Source organism: Pocillopora verrucosa, chromosome 14, assembly GCF_036669915.1.
Source record: "Pocillopora verrucosa isolate sample1 chromosome 14, ASM3666991v2, whole genome shotgun sequence".
In the NCBI taxonomy this organism is placed as follows: domain Eukaryota; kingdom Metazoa; phylum Cnidaria; class Anthozoa; order Scleractinia; family Pocilloporidae; genus Pocillopora; species Pocillopora verrucosa.
The window spans coordinates 432,425-454,595 of record NC_089325.1 but is presented as its reverse complement, the minus strand read 5'-3'; the positions used below and the strand labels follow the sequence as shown (position 1 = coordinate 454,595).

The 22,171-nt window shown below is 36.9% G+C and overlaps 1 protein-coding gene and 1 long non-coding RNA gene across 2 annotated transcripts; one reads left to right on the top strand and one right to left on the bottom strand.

Annotated features, from left to right (window-relative positions):
• Nucleotides 1-5,375: 5,375 nt before the first annotated feature.
• On the bottom strand, nt 5,376-6,299 carry LOC131797506 (adenosine receptor A3-like). Its single transcript, XM_059115124.2, has one exon. The coding sequence runs from the start codon at nt 6,297-6,299 to the stop codon at nt 5,376-5,378; it is 924 nt and encodes a 307-aa protein (XP_058971107.1).
• A 6,211-nt stretch (nt 6,300-12,510) lies between these two features.
• LOC136277955 (uncharacterized) lies at nt 12,511-13,268 on the top strand. Its single transcript, XR_010716117.1, has 3 exons — nt 12,511-12,620; nt 12,741-12,796; nt 13,203-13,268. It is a non-coding gene; the product is annotated as an uncharacterized lncRNA (long non-coding RNA).
• Nucleotides 13,269-22,171: the final 8,903 nt, after the last annotated feature.

Genomic DNA, 22,171 nt, shown 5'->3' with positions numbered 1-22,171 from the left:
TACTTTGATTTTTCACACCATGCTTATTACATGTGTAGGGTGTCAAACAGTCGCGCATTAGCTTTAGAAAATGACGCTTTCTCTGTCTCAAGATGTCCAGCGCCGCGGTTTTCTTTAAATTTTTTGCGCCCTCCATGAAATGAGTTAATTGAATTTCGGAGACAACTCGAGTTGGGCTGCATCAAGCTGGGTAGTAATTTTACCTGTTATTCTGTGTGAAATCAGTGTTAGAAATCTGCTATCGATATTGTTGTATAGCACTGTGATGTTTCACGCTTATCTCTTGTAATCCCAAAACCCATCGTTCCAATTCGCCATGCAAATTTCTAACTTTGGAATGACTTGTAAAATTACTACTAGGCTAGTCACTCATTAGCTTTAGAAAATGAAGCTTTCTCGGTCTCAAGATGTCCAGCGCCGCGGTTCTCTTTTTATTTCTTGCGCCCTCCACGAAATGAATTAAATTTCGGAGACAACTCGAGTTGGGCTGCATCAAGCTGGGTAGTAATTTTACTAGTCATTCTGTGCGAAATCAACATCTGAAATCTGCTATCGATATTGTTGTATCCAGCGCCGCGGTTCTCTTTTTATTTCTTGCGCCCTCCACGAAATGAATTAAATTTCGGAGACAACTCAAGTTGGGCTGCATCAAGCTGGGTAGTAATTTTACTAGTCATTCTGTGCGAAATCAACATCTGAAATCTGCTATCGTTATTGTTGTATAGCACTGTGATGTTTTTTTCGCTTATCTCTTGTAATCCCAAAACCCATCGTTCCGATTCGCCATGCAAATTTCTAACTTTGGAATGACTTGTAAAATTACTACTAGGCTAGTCACTCATTAGCTTTAGAAAATGAAGCTTTCTCGGTCTCAAGATGTCCAGCGCCGCGGTTCTCTTTTTATTTCTTGCGCCCTCCACGAAATGAATTAAATTTCGGAGACAACTCGAGTTGGGCTGCATCAAGCTGGGTAGTAATTTTACCAGTCATTCCGTGCGAAATCAACATCTGAAATCTGCTATCGATATTGTTGTATAGCACTGTGATGTTTTTTTCGCTTATCTCTTGTAATCCCAAAACCCATCGTTCCAATTCGCCATGCAAATTTCTAACTTTGGAATGACTTGTAAAATTACTACTAGGATAAGAGCAGCCCAGTTAAATTAATTTCATAGAGGGGGCAAGAAATAACAAAATGTACCGGGGCGCGGACATTCTGAGAGAAAGAAATAGTCATTTCCTAAGATAAGCTGCAATAACTGCAGAATAGAGCAACTCGCACTCTTATGACCTGGCGCTGGCCAATTGTCAGAAATTTTGGAGTGGAAAAATCTTGACCACCAGCGGAACAAATAAAAGGTCACCATGGTTTTCAAATGCCTGCATGGGTTAGCTCCGGACTATTTGACCTCGAAATTCTCCGAACGCAATACATGCAACAACTGAGAGAGTTCGAGAACAAACTGACTGATCGAATATCACACATTTTTTGCGGGGCTAGACGCGCGGAATCTCTCGAGTCGTTCAAAGGAGAGATCAACAAAGCTCTCTTAGCAATATACTGAAATTAATGGTGCAATTAACATAATTAAAAGTTTATAGTTTTTGATCTTTTGTAAATAGCTGATAAATTGCCCATGATTAAATAAAGTTTTTTTAAAGTAAAGTTTAGTTACCAAACAGCGAATAAATGTTGGGGATATTATACTGGTTTGTTGCAGTTTTGGATATTCGTTTAATATCTAAACGCAGAATGCTTAAGACTAACTAACGCAATGAGTCACAGTATATTGAAGTCATCAATCTTATTTCACTCTTAATAACCTTAGCTAAGACAACACTTCTTCTTTGACTTTTTCCTTTTTACACAAATATTTATCGCAAAAGAACAGAACATTAACTTTATCTTGAGATTAGAACAGACATACAGCTACTCCAAATTCCAAGCATCAAGTGATTTTATTAACGAATTTGTCTTCTTTTGGAGGGGGGCTATCTAGTTTTTTGCATGTATCCGTTTGTATTTTCATAATTGATCTCGTTTTCGCTTACAAATGTGCGCTTTCAAAAGTTATTCTACCCGGTAGTTCCCCTGTACAGTTGGTCATTTTGTATAATGATTATCAGTTTTTTTGCTTCGGGTAATACTTACACATAATGTTAGCTACTTGCAAACTTACCTTGAGGTACCTCTTAGAGTGACTCGCTACACGTAAACCGCGAACTCAGTAATGTTGGGACCTAAAGGGGCGGTAAGTAAAGTGACTTAGATATGCTTTGGATGAGATTTTACCTAAAAGTCTGCCAAAATGCTCAGTGTTCAGCCTACCTTAATCATGATACTGTTACGTTATGCTGTTCTAAGAGAACAAAAGAGAGTATAAAGAAAGTCTTCCTGTTCAGAGAGGAGACTAACGCCCATTTAAGGGCCCTCTGGTCTTTGTTTTGTTTTGGTTTTTCAAGCGACTTTTCATTCAGAGACTCATTGTGGGTGATACATATCGACCAAATAAGATCGTGCTGGATTTTAAGGTGTAGGTACTCTAGCAGTAGTGAAAATAAGGCCTGAAAAAAATTCAGGCCTGTACGGGATTTGAACCCATGGGCTCTGCGATACCGGTGTAGTGCTCTATCAACTGAGCTAACAAGCCAACTGGAAGCTGGTCATCATTTTTTTTCTGGCCTAATTTTTGGATAAATTCGATAGATACACGAGGACTATTTTTGCTCTTCGGATATACATATTTAGCACAGCGTTAAAACAAATGAGTTTGAGCGAAGTTGTTGTTAGCAACCTATCCTGTATCGTTCAAGGAATAATCACATTTGAAGTGAAATGAATAGAATGCAATATTGATTTGGAAGGAAAATGACCGTGGCACATAGATACATTAGACTGTGAATGTGGAATATTTTACGAAAACACTTGACATCTCTGCCGATGTTATGACCTTAAAAAGAGACTATTCGCAAATGAAGAAGCATAGCGATCGGTCTGTGGATTACAAAGGTTTGCTAGACTCGTAGGAATTAATGGAAGGCACATGAACCCCTTTCATTTGTCAGAGATATTGGCAGATACCGCCTGAGGCTGAAATTTTGTCTTCTAGAATTCACAAATGCACAAGAGTTCTTGCTTATCGGCCGAAATTCCATTTTTCAGACAATATTTCAGCACCACAGCAATAACCCTCGATTCACAATTGACTTAAGAAAGCCAAAGGGAAACAGAAACGACGAAAGCAAAGACAAAAACAAAGGAACAAGATTTCAGTTCAAGCGATTTTCTCGACTAACGTGGGGAAAAAAATTATCCTCCTTAATTTTATGTGTGGAAGAAATATTTTTAAAGAAAAGTTAACATTCTTACCTTCTACTTTGTATCTTGTAGGGTAGATACAACAGAACTAACGGGTTGCAGTTAAAATTAAAAACATCAACATCTATCAAACGCTCGCATAACCTAAACTTGTAGCTAGTCTGGCAGGGCGTCGGCGACGGAGCCTCACAGTAAGGCTTATATCTTTTATTGTTCGTGCAATATTGTGACTGAAATGAAGATATTGTTAAACATATCATCATGATAATCCTAAACGTCGTAGGGTTTTTTTTGTGTCCAATAATTGTGCGAACATTGATGCTATGTTGATGATTAACGGGGTGCTCACAGTATGCTGCTAATGATTTTGATCAAAGCTTAATTAAGACTTTTCTTGTCATAACTTACAGTTACCATGGTAACTTGTTTTTTCGGACAGTGATCTCGAAATTACCTACACCGAAATGATGATCATCTGTTTATCAGTGAAGTTGATATTGCTTTTTACTGGTCGATGAGTCGAAGAGTTCCTTTCTTTATATCTTTGGCGCAATCGACCATGTATTCTTTCGGGATTTCGGGATTATTCTAAATGTTAATTAAGATGCTCTTTAAGGTGGCGTTCGTGGAAACAAAATTCATCTTCTATCTTCCCTTATCAAATCTGTAATTAGTGTGGTGTTGATTGCGAATAGGACCCAAACTTAGTGTTGATTATGTATTGTTAACTCGCGAATGATTTATCGTAATCACCTTTCATTACGTAATGTTATGTAAATAGCAATAAAAGTATATTCAGTTGTGCATGTAACTTCGGTTAGGTCAACTCAAGTAAGTTAGTAGTTTTGTATCTATAGCGATTTTTTCGCATTCGTTTAAAACGTTATTCTTGCCTAAACTCATCAATCAAGCAGTTTAGTTCAAAGAGTACGAACTTTGTTAATTCTGAGAAATATGTTTTTCAACAAACACGAAACGGTTCTTTTTAATGATTTAATTAGTTTTTTTGTCAGTATTTCTTAATTGAATTTAAATGAAGGTCTAAGTGGGGTTGACCGTTTGTCGTAAAGAAGCCAAAAAATTAAGCGTAAAAATTGACGAATTTTAACCGGTAGTCGTAAAAAATATTTTTCGCAAAAACGTTTCCTGTCTACGATGTGTCATTTTGAGAGTAGCAGCACGGAAAGAGATTAACTGTTAGCCGTAAAATGGCATCTTGTTTAATTGTTAGCCGTAAAAGCCATCAATGCATCGGAGACCCTTTTTAATCCTTTCAAGGTGTTCCATACAGTCATAATGTTGCTAAATCTATTTTAGTTTCTTCAGATCTTGACAGATAGTTTACAAAACTCAAGAACTTGAATCATTTTTGAAAGGGTAAAAAAAAACGTAAGAGTACATTCAGAGAACAGGATCCGACGTATAAACTTAATTGGATGTGACTTGCAATTTCAGCCTTTGTTAATGCGTGATGCGTTCGACCGTTTGGCAGCCAAATTACTTAGGTTATCTTTTTTGAGTAGCTGAAGCAACAGCTCCACCCTGGGAAGAGTTTTCGCCACAAGAATTAAGTTGTACAAGTTTGGGCCACAGGGATGGTTTCTCTTAGGTCATTTGCTTTTGGAAATTTTTACTTCATTTTTCTAGTGCAAGTTGCAGAATAATAAAGGAAAGTTTCAACAGTTTGAGATAAGTAGTTTATTGTTGGTGGTTCCTGAACGGTTCTAACAACGCGTACTGTGTTGAGATTTCTATATACCAGTTCTGTATACCAAACAACTATCAAAGGCACACATTTTAAAAATGTTTGGCATGATGCTTGGTTTTATGAAAGAGACTCCCGGTATTTGCTCATATGTGTCGCTACACAACCGTTGTTTTTTTGAGTGGCGTGAGAAATTTAAATCGGAATCGGCTCTCCTCTTAACGGCGAACCATGTAAGTATGAATTAATGAATACATACATTAAGAATTATAAATAAAAATGAAGACGTGAAAAATAAATAATTCGATAAATTGTAAGTACGCAATGGAGGGTTGCTTTTCGGCATTTTATTTAACATGCGGAAAAAAATTTGCGATAAGTTTTTTTGATAGCAGTCCTGAATCCTGAAAGACGTATACAATACATTATGGGATTTAAGGATGAATTTGAAAGCATTAGTGTCGCGGAAAACTCGAAGGCTAATACGTTAGTTTTGCTCAAAGAATTCGAAATGTTGTTCAGGACGGTAATTACGCAAAAAGGGAGATAACAAAGCAAAAATATAAAGAAAACATAGAGCGTGTTTATGGCAGATCTTCGTAAACGCTTGGAACGAAAATTCTCAAACTGCGACATCTGTGACTCCATTTGGTCTTGAATGTGAACTCTGTGCCTCTTAACAACTTGATATACTTTTGCATAAACAAAAAATGTGACCACAAGGGACATGGATACAACAACTGCTGCAAATGTTGAGTAAACACGAAATCCCTTAAGCCAAACAAGGTTAAGGAGGAAGTTGATTAACCACAAAGCTATCTGTGTCACACCAACTCTTTTTTCCGTCACCAATATTCGATATCGAAGGTGCAATTTAATCGCCAGATATCGATCCAGACCAATGATTGTGATATACAGAAGTGAAATACCACTTAGAAAGGACGTGGCAATGCTGTAAGCTGCCAAAACTGAACAGGGAGGAACTCTGTTATTGTATACGCAAAGTAAAACATGTATGTACAGAGGATGAACGATAAGTCCTACTCCAAGATCAGTCAACGCCAAACCGAAAATTAGATAATTTGAGATTGATCGCAAGGAGGGTACAAACACAAAGCTGAAAAGAATCGACACATTTCCCAAAACTGCAGTGAACGTGAGCAGAATGTTTGCCAAAATGTTGAACACTAAAGGCGTATTTTGTTCACCAATAAGTATCACAATAGGTGTCTCAATAAAACATTGAGTTTGAGCTTCGTTTGAAGTCTGACTCATTGACAGTCTGTATGAAACAGGACGGACATGCTCGACTTGATTTGATAGATGTCTCTCTTTTCGCTCCGTTTTATCCCATGGGTAAATTTGGAGGCCTCAAATTGAAGAATTCGTTTTGCAAATCTTCCCCTCAATTAACAAAAAGAGACAAAAAATTATATATTAAAAAAAAAGCACCTGTTGTCATAAAAGTCTCCAAAATAATTGGTCACGGCCGAAAGCGAATTTAAAAAAAAATGGTATTACTAAGAGCTATCAAAATCTATCGTGCTGTACTAAAAGTGGAAAAGTACTGACTGATTTAATCATTTTTCCGGCGATTTCCATCCTCATACAATCTTTTATTTCGTTGAAAAAAAAATTGTTACCTCTCCTCGAAACAGAATATTTTTGCAAATGGAAATAAAAACAAAAAAAAAATATATATATTGCGAGTTACTATTGATCCTCCAAACATAATATGTTTGGTCAAGTCGAGACAATTTATTTTAATTGTTGCACAATAAAACTACTTAAAAATAAACTTGGCAACAAATTGTTTTTACTCCTTACAAATCTGCTTGCTGACGAAAGTTTTATTTAAAAGAAAGTTTTGATTATGGCTTGAATTGCGTTCTAGTTATTAGTTGCACAACCAGCAAGAATCGTATCGTACCTAAGAATCGTTAGTGTATGACTTGTAAATGGTAGCTGCAAAAAAAATATCACCGAGCAATTGACTCTACTAAAAATTTTGTATTTCTTATCCAAGTTTTAATATTTTGATCATAGAAGGAGCAGGCGAGACTAGCACAAGATCAAAGCCGGAAAAAGTTCAATGAAAATGTAAATTTCCTTTTTTCAAGCCCACTTTGTAATGAAAGGTTTTTTAAAAGAATCATAAAATTAAAACCATGTACACATGCAGACTCCATATCCCGCGATGCATCCACAATAATTGGCGACCAGAGAGAAAAAACCTAAATTTTCACGTTAATATGAGCTCGCAAAGAGGTGCTGTGTGTTCAATTACAAACTCTGTATAATAAATCCAATTTATAACCACGCAGGTGAATAGTGCTTTTCGCGCGCGCTGACTTGCTATTTGAAAGTGATAAGCACCACCGAGAAGCCGAAAAGACAAAATCGCGCATCAAGATTTTTAATTTTTGATCATTTAACTTTTTTATTTCTGTGAAGTATTAATTTTACTACAACAAATTTTCACCTCAGTATCGACGAAAATGGCGAATATTTAAGCCGCTGTTTGGCATCCGTTCCACTATCTCCATTTCAGTGAATTATTGTTAGCTATAGCTGAATGAAATAACTCATTTGAAATCCTGTTGAAACTTAGACAATCAAGCTGAGTGTCCACATTGATAGAAACGTTTCAATTAGATAAGAACCAGGCACACTGAAGATTTCATTGCCGTAAACTTTCAGTTAATGAAAATTTAAGGCCGGTCTTTCAGTCGTCGAGCAATGGGATGTGCTAAACTTGATTATATTTGTCTCGAAGATTTGCTGAGAACCTGTCAGGTCCAGAACACCTGTCAAATATCATAGGGGCTCTGTATCTGTATTTTATTTCATAACATGGCTTTATTTTCATTTTTCCAGGTAAGATTTCACAAGTAGGTCAGCCCAGAGCGAGCAAACCAGTGAGTTAGAAGAGATCCGTTCGGTGTTTCTAATCGCTCAAGGTTTTCCTTGATCTTATCAATCCAACATATAGCGGCTTGTACACCTGGTTGGAATATGTAGCCTTCACCCACCAAAAAATAAGTCGCCAAGGAGACTGTGGTGAAGGTGGAATAGTAAGCAAAGCCTTTCTCTCTTTACAGAAGGAATGTTTGAGGGAAACACACCAAAACACTCACTTTTAACGAAGGCCGTATATTATTCCCAACGTTTAAAACGGGCGACAATACGATATTCTGATTCGATCCTTTTTTTCACACACTAAAACTCTCGGTTAAACCTCTCATTTCATGAGGGAATAATCAGTTGCCTGCCAACTCCTTACAATTTCCTATCATCTGACTGCGAACAGGTGATGTGTCACGGAGAAGCGTTACCCCGCGAGATTTAAGTAACACGGGATCCCCCGCGGGATTCCCGAAAACACGTGCAAACAAACGGAGAGGCATGTTGAGAATAAAATCCGCCATGTTGAGTTTATGTTTGTGTGAATGTGGTCCTCACTCGCCCATCGCGACATGATGGAAGTGGACAGAACTATCAATTAGGAAGCGTCGCACGGTAGTATATTAAACTATCTCAACAATCTTAACAAATATATGGGGCGATCAGTCGCAAACAGTAGGGAGAATCTATAATCACATCTACTTTGTCGATCTGTTTGAGGCTCTTGGGTAATCGTTCTGTAAGTACCTATAATATAAGTTCAGTTGATAATACCAAGGTCACGGGCCGAACAAAAGCAGCTTCAAAGCTTATTTAAGGCCTTTTTCTTATCAAATTAGCTCATAGGGCTAAATTATCATCTTTCCATGCATCTGTTCAATCGTCCAGCCCCTTTGAAGTTACTTACAAACTCATGGATATCCTCTAAAAATTGGAAAACTAAGCGAAGGCCTCGAGCGTGCGCTTTCCGGACGCGTACCAAGAGACGCTTGCATACGCACGGTAATAAAAAATGAACACAGGGACTACGCCTCGTATTTCTCTCTACCCTTCCTGCGTGCTCTGTCCTCTTCCTACATGCTTTATAAGTAAATAGAGCACAGTCGAGGCTTCTCTATATATTAATAAGTAGTTCATAACAAGAAGATCGCAGAAAAGGAATAAGGAATAACTTGGCGTTTTGATTTGAATTTAGGCATTCAGTTAAGAAATCTTTTTGCTATCATGTCCCTAGTTTTTATTGTCAGTTAGATGAAAAGGAGGCTGTGGCAGAAAGCATCAGTGTGCGAAAAAATGTCTAATAATGACGATACTGTCTGCTTCTCCAGATTTATTCAATTAGTTCGAGCAGGTTTGAACGGATCGAGTGGGTTCGCAAAGACAAGATCTTGCTTTTCAATGAATTCCTCGCATAATGTATTGTGTGGTGTACTCAATGAGCCGTAAACTGAGATAAGAATCACTTTTATTTGCATTGACGTCTTAAACTAAAACAGTAATGTTTGTAAAACTGAAAATGTATGTTTCGATCCTCACGTCCAATGCGTCCAATGCGTCTGTCTAATCGTTTTAAGCATTATTTCTCGGAAAGCAGTTCGAAGGAAAGTAGTCCGAAGTTCTTGCAGCATGGATAAATGCTTCTCATCGAATAATTTTGTGTGGCGCCTTTTTGTCTGCAACTAGATCAAATTATCGAGCTAAAGAGTTAATAATGCTGCATTATTGTGACTTTTGAGTGAATATGATAAAAGCACGGTTTCGTTCTAATTCAAAAGGGTGGCCTGGATGAAATCTGAATGAAATGTTGATGGAAGTTGGCTGTCTTTCACACTAAATGTGTGGTTTGAAAGCGTTGGAGGGTTTATTTAGAGTCGCAACAAGTTATCCTTAGTGATGAAAGTGTGGTTGCCACGTCATCTTTATGATGAACTCAGTCTCTACTGAGAGAGAGGAAGCATGTTAACAACAGAAGAAAATCATTAGAAAAAGTCATGTTTCTTATTTCAATCAGTATTATGTGATTTTGAATTATTTTATTTTTCTCTCTTCCGTTGCTGCGACGATACTTTTTGATACACCTAGGACACTAGGATAAAGACACCTAGACAGTTTCTTAACGGAGAAATGTTGTTACTGAGCAGTGATAAGAATAAATTGAAAGAATAGTAAGCCAGGAGTAATAAATTATGCGAGTCATCTGATCCCGGACGCGCGCTTAACAAGCTAGAGGTAGAGATAGCCATCAGTTTCAATTGATCCATATTCTTTGTCTTTGAATGGTCGTGTAAACATGCAAATGAATTTCACCATTCGAACCAAACTGGTTCGTGTCTGTACCTTACAAATATTTTGGGGATTTCTGATCTTTGAAACTGCGCTTGATTCTTTAAGTGAAGATAAATGTTCTTCAACGAATAATAAAAAAAAAAAGACGCCCTACTGTTTGAAGATAGAGGCTCATTGTTTTTAATACAGCCTTGAGCGTTTGCATTAAGTGGTGAATGGACCAATGTTACGCAGTGCAGTTCAAAATAGGAAAGGGTGGCCGGAATGCAATTAGTTCGTTTTTTACGGATACACTGCATGTAAATGATAATGTTATTAATGGTATTAAGAGTTCGCTTTCATCCACTACGAGTCATTTCTAGGCAGGGATTTCTGGCGGTGAAGCTTCCTTATTGATAGGTGAGTCTAATGTGTATTAGGAGAATATTAAAACTTGTGAGTGGAGTTTTCCGGAGGTAAGTCATTCTTTAAAAGTGTTTGGTTTCATTTCGGCGTCATTTGTGTGCATTTTATCCTGTATTTTTATTTTTTTAATACTCTATTTGTTTCGATGACTGAGCTGAACGCAAAGTGAGCATCAATTTTGAAACTTTAGAATTAAAGGATGAAGATGACGACGCTTTCATCCATTAGGAAAAGTTTGCAGACGAGGAAATCCAAGTAAATTTCACCTGACATAGGCAAATCTCAGATCCCTTGTCCAATGACCGCACATGAAAGTTACAGTCGCATACCCGAGATAAGAACTTGATTTTTACGCCTAAAAAAGCGGAATATGAAACACCTATAGGGAAGATTACGAGCTTTCCATGATATCAATAATGCTTCTTTGCATCAGGCAAACGACTTGAATCCAAAGTCTGTGTCAACGTAAACTTCTAAAAACTCGTGAATACTTTTTTTATGGATTGTTTATTCGAAAGTCATGGTTTTAAGTTTAAATTTACCAATAGTAAGGCACATCTAAAAAACAACTGTGTAAATTTACAAATAGCTTTGGCCATCCGTTAAACTTGCAAAGTTCTGTTTAAACAACCTGATTGGTTTGTATTTATGCCTGATTAAAAGCATTGTGAGCATTTCCAGTTAGACTCGAATGTTTGAAAAAGTCCAAAATTGTCTAAGAATCCTATCAGAGAAGGTGAATGTCCCGTGAAGGACAATGTCAACTGACAACTTCTTGTCTGAATTAAGCTAAGAAGGTAGCGGTTCGGAAACTATCCCCAAGTGCGATTATTTACGAAGCATTACTACGCCTTGTTGGATAAACTCAATAGGGGCACACACTTCAAATCCAGTGATGCAAAATATGGCCGGAAAGCTAAATTGTTAACCTGAAGTGATCTGCATGTCAAATGATGTTATTATAGATAATGTTTAACGCTTTTATTCAAGCCGTAACAAATTACTTTTGGAGTGGAATTTCTGTTGACTTCCTTTGAGAGGTGGGCTCATGTTTAGGTAACAAAATATTACTTTATGGCGTGAGCTGGGAAAAAACATTTGGACGTGAATCACTCTACTTGCAAAAGCGACCTTTCTGATTGTGCTCATCGTGTGACTCCTGCTTCACACCAATTTTTCTTCTTTTGAATTGATTAGCTTCGTTTTAGTCGAAACAATAAGTTACCAGTTGCGTTTATCACACCGAAGGTCCGTGTCCTTTTTAGTTTTTGAATTATGACCTCACTGGAAGAGAAGATTTCAATATTGAAAACGCAAATATTGTCATCTCAGGTTCAATCCACCTTACTCCGATCATCTAGTTTCAAATTACAAATCAATTTAAATGTCCTCTCTTTAGACATGAAATATGTGACAAATATTTTCGAAAAAAATGCAAATTTTCCGGTTTGAGCCGCCTTTTTTAAGACGTATGTCATACGCTGATTTGAAAGGAAAAATCTATCACCGTGAATGGGATCGGGAAAAATTACACGACGCTGTTATATTTCCATTCACTATACTTTTGGTATTTAGGGACGTATTCTTCCAAGGCGGCAATTTTCTACAAAAGTATAGGTATTGCAGAGCAGCGAAAACGGGAGGCGAAACTAGGAGCGGTGAAATTCGAGTCTTTTAAATTTTCATTGATCACTTTTATTTTCCAGGTTTTTGGAACTTTTGGCCACCTTCTGTTAGTAATCAATGTGCCTCCTTCGTTTTCAGATGGGATGAAACCTTTTTTGATTACAATTCTAATTTTGGTTGCCATAGCAGCTGCAACAGCTACCCCTAAAAAGTATGAGCGGCGTCCTATGAATTATTTTGGCAAGGTAAGTATTATATTTTCGGTGTTTTGTTCATTTTCTGTTTCATTCTCAATGATTTTTTAAAATCTTATTTTATTTTTGTCTGCAGGAGAACTTCAGAAACAAATTCATGGATTACATAATGAATCATGAGGTAACAAACTGTCTTGCTACCGGTCGGTGATAGAAACGAAAGGCACAGTTCTTTAGATCATTTGAACGAAGAACTTTGCAAGAATTCACTCTCCTCATCTCCCTCTCTCCCTCTTTACAGAAAAGGTGCAAGCATGGTCATTGCAGTCCTGGTGATACCTGCTGTGGTGGAAGATGGTAAATACAGTCATGAATTTTGCTTTTTTCTATATAAGCGGCACGACTTTGGCTCTCGATCATCCCACGCGATCGGCTTTGGTTACAATTAGGACGTAAATCATATATTTGAACAAATCGATAAATTCCTTTCCCAAAAAAAGGGCTACTAAAATAAAACATGACCTTCGTTATTTTCCATGCAAGACATCTTTTTTTAACTGACTGGTGTGACAAAATTAAAGTAGATGATCTTCCCTCAAGTGAGATTCATTTGATCGTTCATGTATTCAGTCATTTATGGAATTAACTATTTGTCTCTATCTTTTTTTCATTCTTTATTTTTACTTATCTATTTTACTTGTTAATTCAATCATCTGTCCATTTACTCGTATATCATTAACAATTTCTGTTGAACTACCTTTAGTGTTTGCCCAATCGGAGCTTCAGCTGGTAGCTGGTGTAATTGTGTTCTTAACCCATCTCGTCCAAGTTCAAACGAGAAATAGCTGATTTCACGTCTCTGCGTTGAGTGTTCAAATGTACCGTGGCTTTCTCAAGCAGGATGTGAAGAATGATTCTTAAAGAAGTAGATCTGCTCATACAAGAGTGGACGATTTCCCATTTTTTTATTGTCGGTAAAACTCGGCAGAGTTAGATCTGTGAAGTTGAGCATAGTTTAATTATGTTAAGTAATTCAAGTGCTTTTGTAATCGCAATAAAAACATTTTTAAAAAGTTTGAGTACAGTTGGAGAACTTCTCCATAACCGAGACATTTTTCGTTAATGGGTAATTTCAACCGTTGCTAAAAGCTAGAAGATGGTGCCTTGTAATGTTTTTCGCCCTGATTTGAAGCCACTGGTTAGAACGACATTCCATTTTTTTTTCATTCTACACTGTAAGGAGGATGAAATATTTTCGTTCCACACTCCACCGGATAAATTTGAAAACGTTTAACTGCATTCTTGGACATGTACATAATACAATGAGATTATTGTGACAAAAAAAATGCAAGTAGCGATGGCTTGAGTGCGTTCCAAAGTGCACAACAGGCGTACGTAAAGAAATATGGATAATTTTGCGTGGCTACTTACACCGTTTTTTTAGACAAATTCCCCTGTACTAGGGCCATTCACAGAAAAAAGCCAAAAAAGAGGCCGTCTGGCCCTACAAGATTGAAAGAAGATGAGTCCCGGTCCGATGATATAATTCTTCTTGACGGAGTGGGGTCACAGAAAACCTGTTGTTGTTTGGCTTTTCCGTCATGGCGTTTAGACCTCTTTGCGTCGGACCTTACACGTTTCGCGCTTAATGACTTTGACTTATATATTTTTTTCTCGTCTGGCCCTCCCATTCGTTCAGTAGGTAAACAGTTAAAATATAAAACTGTGCAGTTTGAGCGGTATAACAATAGCAAAGGTGTTGATGATCTCAATGATTATTACAAATGAATTGACATCTTCTGAGGTAGATTCTGAACAATCCCATAGTTGGTTAAATCTAATGGAAACGAACTGCCGACAATGAATGCAAGGTGAAGAATTGCGGTAATCGTAATCGGTGCCGCAGAGGAGGCCAGGATATACAGGACACACTCGCACCCAAAGGCATCGACTCCATCCACACAGCGACCCTGGGATGGAATGAAAAGTTATCAGTTCTTCAGAATACTCAGTTGAAATAACATCTCTTTCTTGCGTTCATTGTAGACATGATGATATCAGATGATGATTACTTGCAAACTGTATTGATCCTGTAACCAGTCTTCTTGAAATATCAATTTTTAGGCTTTCCTGTCATGTATCTTCCAAACAACATTTAATTTATTATTTCTTATTATACAAGCTCCTATTCTCAGAATTTGTGATCTTCACTAGAGGCACGCGGGCTTGCGTTAAGGACATTGTTAGCGTACCTCGAAAGCATGGAAAACACTGACACTCGTCAATGTTAGTCTCGTACTCATCCCCAGCTGCAGTGAATCCTGGTAAACAATCGCACGCATCGAACCCAGATCCTCTCAGCTTATTTGGGTGGGGCAAACAAGCTCCGCCATTTTGATTATGGCAGACAACTGAGGTAACGGTGATGTTAGCATAAGATGAAGCTTGACAGGCATCTGTTGCTTTGAGAAGAAAACAGAATTAAATGGAATAAATCATTTGCCGACCGGCAGATGAAACTGTGACAAGTAAAGAAATGATCTTTGAATGTGAGATTAACGATACTGTAGAAAGGAAGCCTGAAAATAATTCATACCTCAACGAGATTTGAGCTCGTGCCTTCCAGTTACAAGTAAGACAACATTAGAAACCGAGCCGCGGGACCACATGTTGGGAACGAGTTGTTTATTTTGATTTGTTTTGACTGCTCACCCATCTGCTAATATCATCGTGCAATATAATATTTGGGTTCTACATACCTTCCAGAAAAATCCTGTTTCGGTAAAACGGTGAAAATATCTGTTAGTTAGAATCGAGAATTGGAAGATTCAAAATGCCGATGTAACTCAAAGATATCAGAGCTTAGAGAGTCCGTTTTGGTTTTTGAGCGCTTTTTTTCGGTTCAATATGTCTTACAGATAAATCCTGCTTTGTTGCAACTGAAGTGAATTGCATTACTTAGCGTTATTATTGTCAAAATATTTCCTATTAAGGAAAGTACAGGAGTCCTGGTGAGGCTTTAGCGGAGGCTGTTTGAAACCAAACATACGGTTCTTGAATAGACTATGCCTGCCTCTTTTACACAAAAGTTGGGAGACTTTCGCGAAACTGAAGGCCATATGGCATATAATTTTCCCAAAGTTCACAAGGGGAAGCAGAAACATCTCCAAATGACTCCCTTCCAAAAAACTCTTCATAAAATCAAATCCCCTCGAAGAAAAATGATGGCTGCTTTATAATTAAAGCCCGAAAGGAGGACTGAAAGAAAAAAAGTTAGGGACAAGGGATCTTTTATATGCAAGCATTTCTATACGGGCAAATACCTCATGGAATTTAATATCCCTTAATCAACGACGGTAATGAGTGAGAAAAATTCGTTTGTCATGGTACACATGTTACAATTATGACCATCCCAAAGACCCACAGGCAAACAATTGGATTTCGGTATGACGCGTTCGACTTTCGCATGGAGCCGAGACCACAGTTCAATTTTGCTCTCGCGGAATTTTACTGCACCCGGATCTCCGAGGATAGGCCTTGAATAATGAAGTCTTTACTTTAAAAAATACTTTATCTATTTTTATCCTTTTCAACGTGTTCTTTCTTTATATCTTATTATCGACCCCACTAACGCTTACATCTCAGTAACACTCGAGGCTGCAAACAGGTAAGCCGAGTGCTAGTTAAACAGCTTTTTAAATTTTCGTAGCCAAAAACAATTCTGCCTCTTGCATGTAACGATTCCCTTTGTAGTCAGAAGTTTTAACTAAATTCTTCAGCTTTGACGAACTTCAAAATTGCTATCGAAATGGCACTGAGGAACAATATCTCAATATCTTTTCTCGCCACCGAGTGATATTTTCTACGTAAACAAAGATACGCGGTCTACGAGGTCTCTCTTAAGATGGATGATAAAAACGAGAAAAATTGAATTACGCTGAAATTTTTCACATAAAGGCAGCTGGAATGAATTTGACTCAGGCGCGGTACGGTGCTTCCGTTGAAATCAAACTGCCGGAACGCTTAATGTCAATCCACTTCAGCTGTATAAGTGTTCCTAATGAGTTCTGCAATTGTTGTAGGGTGAAGTGCAAGTGGGCAGTCATACATAGAGAATTCATGAGTCTTAATGCGGTTTTCTTCATTTTCTTCGAATCCCAGATGCTGCTTTTTGTTTTTATCATATGGCACGGACGACTTTAAGTTAATCAGCCGATATTTTTTTCCTTGTAGAAACAGATTGGAATACAGTTTTTTGTATTGGCTTAACTTGAAAATGTTCTATCCCTAAGCTAGAATTAGTTGAAGGCGTATTTGCAGTTCTAAAATAATTTTTCTCTTCCTTTTTCCGGTATTAATCCCCTCGTTAGCAAAGATGATTTAAGTGGTATTCTCCCGACACACATATAAAAGACGTAAGACCGTAAAAGGAAGAAAAAGTTGAGTCATACTGATACTTAAGCAATACCTTCGGCATTGTGATCTAAAAATAAGATTCGCACAGACTTAAATGTTCTCTTAAAAGGTGTTGCTAGCTTTAATATATTTGAGATTCGCGTATCTTCCCTGATGGTAGCCAAATAGAATCGCATGACTCTTAAATTGTACAACACATGCCGAAACTAAAAAAAGCCTTCTCAGAAATATTAATATATTGGATAAAACGAAAAATATATTGAAATAATAATTAAAATATATTGAATAATACTGTAGAAACTCGCTAAATCGTTTTGCCAACTTTGGACTAAGTTTTTACGATCTCTAGAACAAAATCGATCCGAAATCCGAAAAACCATGAAAGAGAAACGGATATTGCTGTAGAAGTAACCGTAAGATAGAATTTCTCTTTGCATTATCAATACTATATCAAGCGGACAAGTGATGAGAATGAAATGAAATATCAGTTAGGAGATTATTAGAATAAAGTTGACCCAATGCCAAATTAAATTCTTATAATAAAATTGTATCAAAATGGCAGACATGCAGTAAGAAGAGTTACTAATGAAATTTTGAGAATGAAAGGGTTCGATATAATCATTCACCTTCTAAATAGATGGACGATTTCGATACAAAAGGGAAAGATATCGGCTGATTAACTTAAAGTCGTCCGTGCCATATGATAAAAACAAAAAGGAGCATCTGGGATTCGAAGAAAATGAAGACAACCGCATCAAGATTCGTGAATTCTCTATGTATGACTGCCCACTTGCACTTCAGTGCACAACGGCTGCAGGACTCATTAGGAACACTTAAACAGTTCAAGTGGATTGACATTAAGGGTACCGGCTGTTTGATTTCAACGGAAACACCGCACCTGCGTCAACTGCATTCCAGTTGCCTTTATGAGAAAAATCCTTGATAGTCATATAACACAATACAATACAATAAAATACAATACAATACTTTATTTACCCACGCTACATCTAGGAGTGATAAAAACTCGTTAAAAACATGTGCGTGAAACGAAAAACGTTAAAAAGAAAAGAAATGATTTAAAGTCACCATTCTTAAATCTATCTAAAAACTTGCTTCTTGAAAAGACATTTAAAAGTAGAAATATCCTTGGCGTTTCTAACATACGCAGGTAACGAATTGCAAAGTTTTTTTTTCAAAACTGAGAATGACTTATGGCATCATTCTAAATTTAAATTAGGTAACGTTAAAAGTGTCCCCGACCCCCTTAAATTATAAAAGAGATTTTAATCTCAAAAAATTGTTCTATATACCTGAGGCTTCTTTATGACTACATTTATGTACCAAAACTAGGGCCTGGAATTTTCTTCTTTCTTGTAGTGTTCTTATTCCAGCCATATTTAATAAATAATTGTATGGTGCATGCTTTCCATACCCTAAAATAGATCTAAAATATAATTATTGGTGTCTTCTAGTTTTTTAACTTGACCCATTCCAACTCCAAGTAATAGCGCACAACAATACTCTAAATAAGGCAAAATATATGCTTTATAAAGGCGGCACATTACGTCTAAAGGAATAAACATGCGAATCCTTCGTAACGCAGAGGCTTTGGCACACCCTTTTTTACCTGTTCGGACACATCAGCAACAAAATTGAGCTTACGATCTAATTTAACACTAAGGATTTTAAGTGTATCATTAGCGTTCACTTCATTGTTATCTACACTGAAGTTGTAGTGATGTGGTACTGGACTTACAGTCATGGCTTGTGTCTTAGATGTCTACTGTCATGCCTTTTTTCATCTGATTTTCTTTGCTATGACACGACCATTGTAAACTTTTATTTCAGGATTTATATCAGCAAAGGGGAAATTTTTAAGGCCAGAGATAAAAATTTGCGATTTTCTCAATATTTGCAACTTACTGTCAGCCCATTTTTTCCTAAATCGTCCTTCCATTTATAAGGTAAATGATTAAATCTAACCCTTTCATTCTCAAAATCTCATGAGCAACTCTTGTTACTGCATGTCTGCCACTATGATACAATCTATATGGTGATAATTTAATTTGGTATTGGGTCAACTTTTTTCTAATATAATCTCCCAATCGATATTTTCTTTCATGTCTATCACTTGTCTGCTTGGTATGGTACTGATGATGTAAAGGAAAATTCTGTCTAACGTTTACTCCCACGTCGATGTTTCTTTAATGGTCTTTCGGGTTTCCGATTTAATTTGTTCTAGAGATCTAGAGATCGTAAAAACTCAATCCAAAGTTACTGTTGGCAAAACTATTTAGCGAGTCTCTGTAGTATTACGCGTTTTCTCCAATAAATTTGATAAAGCTTTTCTTAGTGTCGATATGTGTTGTACAATTTAATAGTCAAGCGATTTATTTGGTTACCATGCGGGAAAACACATGAATCTCAAATATATTGAAGCTAGCAACACCTTTTCAAAGAACACTTAAGTCCGTACGAATCTTATTTTTAGACCACAATACGGAAGGTATGGCTTAATTATCAGCATGACTCATAACTTGACGAAGAAATATTGCCTGTTTATTTTTGACTAAATTTTAATTGTTTCGAGTAGACTGATTTCCGAAGAAGGCTATTCTTAGGAAACCGACGACAATGCCTCCTCTTACAGTTTGCGTCAATTTCCACGTTGTCGCTTAAGATTAAAACTTTTCATTTTGGAATTTTCTTCGTGGTTTATTTCTACATGTGAGGATGCGAAACCATCATATTGAATGTAAGTGGCGTTATTTTGAGTTCGTATCAAGTTCCGATCAGCGTAAATCTAAATTTAATTGATCCATCTTTTTTCCTTTTTGTTGCGCTGTTCCATTTATGACGCTTTTTTTATGCTACAAAAGCAATATTATTTCGTGGTTTGGACTGACTGAGGCTAAAAAATTAAAATTTAGTTAAAAATACACAGGTAATGACATTCCTCCGTCAAATTTTATTAAGTGGCCGGTTCTCAGTATCAATTAATTCAAAACAAAACAAAAGTGGACACAAAATTTTAAATCATAACGCATTTTGAACTTTTTCCAAAAATATGCTGCCTGTTGTCGTCAAAGGGTTCACTCACCCGTGATCATAAAAAATATTGATCTCAGAGGGCACTGGGTGGCGTAAAGGGTCGTTTTCCATTTAAAAACTATACAAGGCTTCCGCAATTTTTCCCCTTGACTCAAATCTTGTTTGATGTGACATCCTCGCCATCCTCAAAGTTGTATTTAACTTTGTTTATCGTACTTCCTTGTAAATTTTTATTGTAGTGTGGCAAATATAAATAACAAAAGAAAGTAAAAAAACAATAAAATTATTTGAATTTGCTGAATGGGTTGTCTTACTGCTTTAATAAACTTCCCTGCTTCGACTCTACCAACGTCAATGTTCTGCGGGCATTTTACAGCAAACAGCTTTCAGGAACTAGTCCCTTCACATAATATTAATCGATTATGAGTCCTATCTTATAGAGAAAAAGCAAACATGCATCCGTAAATCTTTTCTGTGGGGCGAAAATTCTTCATTTCAATGTTCTGAATAGAATCGGGTTTGGAAAAAATACAAAATACCAATGTAACCCATTGATACTAGAGCTTAGAGAGTCCGTTCGGTCTTTGAGTGCTATTTCTGTTGTTTATTCGCTTTGATACGAGGCAGCTTCCGTCCCACAGCGAACCGAATAAGGTTTGTAAACGCAAAGGATGTGGGAAAAGATAATTTTTTCCTGGAAGCCTCGAATGGGTCTTCAAAAGAGGGCAGAAACGTACGCACTTGTCACTTAACTGAATGACGTAAAAGAATTTGACTATTTATTTCGTGATTTCGCTATTGATACACCATAATGATCTTCGTCATATTGCGATCGAAACAGTGAGTGACTTTGCACATTTCACATGTAAGTCATCTCCGTGAGGTTATGATTTTTCTATCATCTGCTGGGCTGATGAGTTAAAAGATTAAACGATTATCACGTTGGATTGCACACAGTAAACATGAATGCTACTTCGGAGCCAGAGAGAAGCGAAAACGCTTCCAGATATAGGTAAGTACAGATTTGAATCTTCCTTTTTCAAAAAAGGATTGTCTTTAAATTTAGAGGGACGACGGAGAGAGATTCGTGTTTCTGATTTTGCGCAGCAAGCGTGCTGCATAAATCATTCAGAACACAGTCCACAAAATTTGCAAAACTCATAAGGAAATTGTCACACTAATGGTGCATTGCTCTGTTTCTCTATGAACTTACTGGCAATTTTCAAAGCCGTTTAGAGAAGAGTATTGTTGCAAGGGAACGTTTACTTGAATTTAGAACACCATTCATCCAATCATGCAAGATAGCCTGATCTGGACTGTTTTGACTAGAATCGAAAGCACAGAGTTAATAAAATAAAAAACACGGAACCTGCAGAAAGAGAGTCATATTCGCCCTCTGTCCTCCGTGACATCAAAGCAAATTTTTACGTTTAATTTCACTTTCATTAAGTTGTTATGAAGTATTTAGTTAATTTAGTTAGTCATTATATTTATATTGTACAGTTACCGTATGAATTCAAATCCCGAAATTGTTTAGTTTTGAGTTGTGGCGATGAGTTTCCGAATTGTGACTGTCTTCCTTAAGTGGACATGCTTAGTTTGTCTACTGACCTTGCTTTGGAAATGAAAAAGATAGTTCAACAGTCTTGATGCCTTTCGCCGAGCGTGGGTTGCTCGTTAGCTAGATTCCCCTAACATTCAATATTATAAAATAATTCAAATAAATGCGCGCTCTGATTGGCCATAAAACCATTTTACATGAGCCTATGTAAACACGGTTTCCGTTCCTCTTTCATTAGTTATTTTATAAAGAAATGTGAAATGGTTTCCGTGTTTACATCAGGCTATGCATTTTGTGCATCGGAAAAGTTTTTATCTATAGAATGTACATTCTCTAAAATATTGATGTTTTTCAACCATTAGCATTTGACTTAGGTTCAAACTAGATAAGCCACTATTAAGTTTACGTCTCTTCAATTTCAATTAATCTAGTTTCTATAAGAATCGCAAACAAGAATTCTGGGTTCTGAGTGGGAGACAAGAGTTTGACATTCCACAAAAAATCTAAGAAGTTGGATAGTAAAAATTTTGATCTTCATTGTATTGATGATTATGAAAAGACTTGCCTAAGGTTTTATGAAAAGCAAGGAAAATACGATAACTAATCTGAGTTGTTCGCCGGTACACCCGGCAAAAAACATCTTCCTAGCAGCTTTTTTTGAGACTCTCCTAAACCGTTGATTACTTAAGCGTAGATGAGAAATA